The following is a 6,000-nucleotide window of genomic DNA, read 5'->3' on the forward strand; positions in this document are numbered from 1 at the left end:
TGTCCTTCTAGGTGGCTTCCTTCTTGGTCATCGGCCTCATGTCCATGATGATCCCTCTGTGTAACATCTTCGGAGGGCTGATCGCCGTGTGCCTGCTGATGGGGCTGTTTGATGGCTGCTTCATCTGCATTATGGCCCCTATCGCTTTTGAGCTGGTCGGAGCCAAAGATGTGTCTCAGGCCATCGGCTTCCTGCTGGGCCTGATGTCTGTGCCCATGACTGTGGGGCCCCCCATTGCAGGTAATGCAGGAACAGTCTGTGTTAATACTGTGTTAATGCTCTTGATAAGCCACTGAATATTAGGGGTATATATTACTAGTTTATCAAGATATGATATTATATCAAATCTTTGGACAACGATATTTGTCAATATATCAAAGTCTGCCGCAATACGATTTTAACTCAGATTTGAACTTTGATCGATATGAGAAGATATCATAACCCTTATTAACACAGTCGGTTACAAAAGAAGCTGCTACTCCTTTCTTTTTGCTTTTGGCCATAGAAACATAAATAATTGTAACCTGTTAAGTGAAGTAAAGTTTACTGTGAACGGACTCAACTAACACGTTTAAAACATGACTTAACAACAAGAACATTTAACAAAAGTGTAACATTTGGCTAAATAATAACTGTCAAGGTTTATAGACAAAACAGTTGTAGCTTAACACTTTTACACTGCAGGATTTAACCTAGCAAAATGCATTCCTGCAGCTTTCTATTGACCTCTTAGTCTCTGTCCTGAGATAAAGAAGAATGTCACACTGACTTTCACAGACCTTTTGCACCACCTAGTGTTTATTTTAGCACCTTATAGTTGCTGAATTTGTTGTTGCAAATCAAAGGCACATACTGTATGCTAACAGTTGGGAAATGCATGACCTCAGTGAATGCAACTAACTGAACCTGCTCTGTGTTGGTTCCCATGATATACATCAGTAACATGACTGTTTATCAGCTCATGTGAGCTTCATGTGCAAAGGGCTTGAACCGCCTGATAGACAAGGCATTCATTTTCCTGAGGTGCAGAGATGCAGTATGTGACTTTCCCTGTCAGAAAGGTCAGAGGTCAGGCTCAGCTGCAGATTCAGTGTAGCTCCAGGAAACTTTACCAACGTAAATTCTTGCAGACACAGGGCCTGAACTTCCCTCAAGCGAAACAAGTGACTCTTTCTCTCATTAACAAGAGAAACCACGTTACTGAGAGAAATTAAGTTACAGTGGAAATAAGCAACATGTCAACCTACATTGTAGTAACTTAATTACTGTTAAATCCATGTTTACAGGCAGCAGGTCAGTAATCAACTGTGTCTGCCACAGAAATTCAGTTATATGTTTGTCTTTACTCTCAGCATCAGGGTCTCCTGCTCGACATTATCATCATGACTGTAGTCCAAGAAGCCAAAAATAAGTTGAAGCATACAGACAAGTATTCCTCCAGATAATCCTGTTTATTATTGACCCTCACAGGCTCTGGTAAGGCCACTGTAGCAATTGTGGACCTTGTGCAGCATAATCCAAGTCTTATTTATCCAGTTGTATGTATGCATGACAATGTTTCTGTGAAAGTGTTAAGGTTTTGCGGAAATGCATGTATTTTGGAAGTTCTGAGCATACCACTGGATAAATGACGCTTTGATTTTGCTGCACGAGTTGTGTGAGAGTTTATAAACGGATGTTTTGATATAATTTTGGTGTTGTTAAACCTGGTCCCCCTTTACTTTACCTTAGCATAAGAATTTTCCAAACATTTTTGGATTCTTCGTTTACCAGAGGCATGCAAAAAAAAAAATTAAGTTTTCCTTGTGAATTCAACATAACAAGAGATAATTGATTTATATAAAATGTCTTCTTCTCCCTGTCCCTGCTCACAGGTTTCCTGAGAGACAGACTGGGTAGCTACGACGTGGCCTTCTACCTGGCAGGCATCCCTCCGATCTTTGGAGGAGCCGTGCTATGTCTGATACCGTGGGTGGAGGCCAGGCGCAAGAGAAGGGAGAAGGAGGAGGCCCTGAACAAAGAGCAGGACGTCACCCAGAAGATGATCGAGCACGAGAAAGCTCAGGAAGACACACGAAGCAAAACAGGGGAGTCTGTCCTCTAAGTGCCTCGCTGAACAGACTGAGAGAGACACACACAGGGTCAGACTGAGACCACCGAGGACTGAGATACAGTATCTGTGTTTTTAGCCGATTGTAATGACTGCTTTGAGTAGGAGAAAATGCCAAAGTGATGAAACATATCAGATAGAGTTATAGGTTGAAGTTGAACATGAATGTGATCCTGCAGAACTATGCATTAGATAGTTAGATGAATCTTACAACACACAAACTTGAGGTTTGGAATTGAAACTGAGAAAACAGCACATTTAATATCAGTCACAAGGGAACGAATACATGCAATGAATGCAGTGTGAAAGCTGCTGACTTACATCTTTAGCCAGTGTCTTTACCAAAAACACTTTCAGAAGGGAAAGCTGGATTTACACCATTCTTTACAATTAGTTTTCAACAGTACTGTATGGTTTTAGATGTAGAAATATGGCATAAAAAGAACACGTATTGGATTACACAAGACAGCAACCCAGTCATGTGGGGGAACATAACTTGATTTAGCTTCAGTCAGTATCATTATTATCATATCATTGATTAGCATCAGTGCAAAGCAAACTGGTCTGCTAAAGATTTCTCCTTAAACCTGCCATCTTTATCGTCTCCAGTGTCCCGTCAGACAGGATCCTTCTGTTAACAACATCTTAAAGCATGCCAAAAATTGTAAACAGGGGTAATCTGTTCATAGTATTTCAAAGAGACATACAAAAGAGTGTTCTGAGAGATTCAGAGGTCATTATTAGTGTCAGCCATGAGACTCTGGGGCTGTAAAGGTGCTTGGACACTTCAAGGGACGCTGCTTGAAGCACAAAGATTTTCCATCCCGTCTGAAACACGGACACACAGCTCTGTCCCCCAGGCTGGATCCAGGAAATCTCATCTTTAATACAACAGACTGCACTCAAGACTGGATTACCAACTGAGCAAGTCATGGCCCCAGACCCTTGGGGTCCCAAAGGCTCCATGTTCACTATGTTGCAATTAGCTTGTGGTAAGTAATTGCACTTTAGTTTGGTATGTATGCACCACTAAATCAGAGTATAATCTGCAGTGATAAGGAACGTAAAGGGACAGTTCACCGCCAAATCAAAAACACATATTTTTCCTCTTACCTGTAGCGCTGTTTATCAGTCTATACTTTTGAGATACAAGCTGCTGAGATATCAGTCAGAGATGTCTGCCTTCTTTCCAATGTAATGGAACTAGATGGCGCCTGGCTTGCTGTGTTCAAAGCGCCAAAAAAATACATTTGAAACCTCAACAGCAATGTTTCTTTCCAGAAATCATGACCTGGTTACTGAAGATAATCCACAGACCTTGTTGTGAGCAGTTTCATGTAAGAACTATTTTTTCTGTTTACCCAATTACAGCAGCCAACCATTATCACTGCACAGAAGGAAGAGTGCATCTACTCATGGACCCAGTGATATGTTTGGTGGGTGTAATTGGGTAAACAGAAAATAGTTCCTACATGAAACTGTTCACAACAAGGTCTGTGGATTATCTTCAGTAACCAGGTCATGATGTCTGGAAAGAGACATTGCTGTTGAGATTTTCAAATGTATTGTTTTTGGCACTTTGAGCACCACAAGCTGGGTGCCATCTAGTTCCATTATATTGGAGAGCAGGCAGACATCTCCATGGCTGATATCTCCAACACTCTGCAGCTCACACCAAAATAATCTAGATTGATAAACAGCACTACATGTTAGAGGAAAATATATATTTTTGACCAAGGGGTTAACTGTCACTCTAATTTTATATGGAATTACCACAAACTAATGATTCATTATTACTAATTCAGACACAATACAAAGGAATAGGGGAGTCAATCGAGGCTCTGAGGCCCCATGAAGGGTTAATCAAGCCCTGACTGTACTGTGACTGACTCGTGTTAAGGGGTTGCTTGTTATAGAACCGTGTGCCTGAGAAACCTCGTCAGTGTTTAACGTTCATATCTTTAAAAGAACGATTTAACATTTTGGGAAATACGCTTATTTGCTTTCTTTCCAACAGTTCATGAGAAATCGATACCACCTCCACCACCATATCTGTCTATTAAACATATGAAGTTTTCAGTTTATCTTAGCTTAGCTTAGCTCAGTTTAGCACCAACACTGGAAACAGACTTCCAGCACCTATAAAGCTAGCTTATTATGTTTGATCTCATTTGTATAATCTACAAGACAATGAGGTAAAAAGATGTGTCTTGATGTTATGAGAGGGTTATATGCTGGACTGTTTCTTGATGAGACTTCTTGGAGTCTCGTAAGCGTATTACCCAAAATGTCAAATTATTCCGTCAACAAAACTGTCAGCCAGCACAAGTACACCAGCTTTCAGTTGTGAACCTGAATATTGATTCATAAGGAACATAGTGACATTGTGTTTGTGTATATGTCTATTAATTGACCATAGTGTTGACATTAGGCAGTATTTCTTTAAAAAAAAAACTGTGGTGAGACTTGTTTTTAAAGTTGTTTTTTTTTCTCTGTAGTTTGGTCCAATATTTTCAGTTTACACTTTCATTGTGTGACATAATGTGACAGTGCTGTGCCTCTGGTTAAAGTGGAAAAAAAAATCTCACATAAGCTGGTATATGAAAGAAAATGAAGTTTGCCCAGTAGCTGACGCGGTCCAGGTCATAAAACAACCGTGTCAACAGCAGAGCATCTGCTTGGACCAAAGGACCAAAGGAAAAAGAAATACTGGTGCATATGTAGTTCCTCACCACTTTATTAAGAGGCTTTTACACTTTTATCCCCAGTATCTTATCATTTTAGAGACTAACTTTCCACTATTTGAAATGGAAGTGAGGACAGGAGTTTGACTTATCATGGACTACGTGACCATTAGTCAGTGAAGTCAAGTTAATCATTAACTCTGTGCCCAGATCATTAACCTTCAATAGAAAGGTGCTTGTTTTATGTTTTCATGTGGTATTTATTTTTTAAGTTGTCGTGGAGAATGTCATGCTGTAATTGACGGGCATTTGCCTTAAGCCTTGATTTCATTCACTGAAGACCAAAAATGTACTGAAATGAAAATGGGTGAAAGTGTGTTAATCCTGTTTGCTTGCCGTCATGTGTCTCCCTAAAGTCTACAGGTAGTGTTAGCGAACCATCTGAACATGTTAGGAAGTCACTCAGCGGTCAGTCACTGTTGACAGTGAGGGATTGCTTTTGGAAAACTCAGAGACCTTTTGGAAATCAGTGCAGCCAACATACAGTGGCACCCCCAAGGAGGGGGCCAGAGGGGGCGAGGGGGGGCTATGACCCCTGATACAATTCCCTTTGAAAACAATTGGAGGCGGACATTACTGTCTTTAAGAGACTGTAGCATGTTCATTTTTAAGCTAGCATGAAGGAAGTGGTATCGTGTGTAACTAGGCAACCCAAGGCATCCATTGGTACCAACCATGTCCATTAAACATATAAAGCCAGCAGCTTTTCTTGGCTTAGCTTAGCTTAGCTTACTTTAGCATAGTTTAGCTTGGCTTAGCTTTGCCCCTGAACTGGAAACAGGGAAAACAGCCATGCTAGTTTTGTCAGAAGGTAACTTCCAGCACCTCTAAATCTAACTAATTAATATGTTTGATCTCATTTGTACAGTATGTCCAAAAAATGGGAGTAAATTATAAATGTAAGGCATCCATTGGCACCAGCCACGTTGGCATAGCTTGTTGGGAAAGGGGCTAAATAATGCTCCAAATTTAGGCTCCATTTTAGGCTTTTGTTGAGGGAACAACTGGCATGGCCATTTTTAAGGGGTCCCTTGAACTCTCATCTTTTGATATCTAAATGAAAATGAGTTCAATGGGTACCCATGATTTTCCTCTAGACATGAGAAGGCTTGTTCCCAGTAAATGTTTTGTTCCATACAATCAATG

At 40.5% G+C, this 6,000-nt stretch overlaps 1 protein-coding gene across 1 annotated transcript in view; it reads left to right on the forward strand.

The window, feature by feature from the left end:
* slc16a10 (solute carrier family 16 member 10) overlaps nucleotides 1-5,129 on the forward strand; it is a 48,083-nt gene extending 42,954 nt beyond the window's left edge. Inside the window, exons 5-6 of the mRNA XM_049590287.1 lie at nucleotides 12-240; nucleotides 1,875-5,129. Of these exons, the coding sequence (XP_049446244.1) occupies nucleotides 12-240; nucleotides 1,875-2,104 (459 nt within the window). The 3' untranslated portion in view covers nucleotides 2,105-5,129. The remainder of the gene's footprint in view (nucleotides 1-11; nucleotides 241-1,874) is intronic.
* The last annotated feature ends 871 nt before the right edge of the window (nucleotides 5,130-6,000 follow it).

The sequence above is a fragment of the Epinephelus fuscoguttatus genome, linkage group LG11 (genome assembly GCF_011397635.1).
Source record: "Epinephelus fuscoguttatus linkage group LG11, E.fuscoguttatus.final_Chr_v1".
Taxonomy (NCBI): Eukaryota; Metazoa; Chordata; class Actinopteri; order Perciformes; family Serranidae; genus Epinephelus; species Epinephelus fuscoguttatus.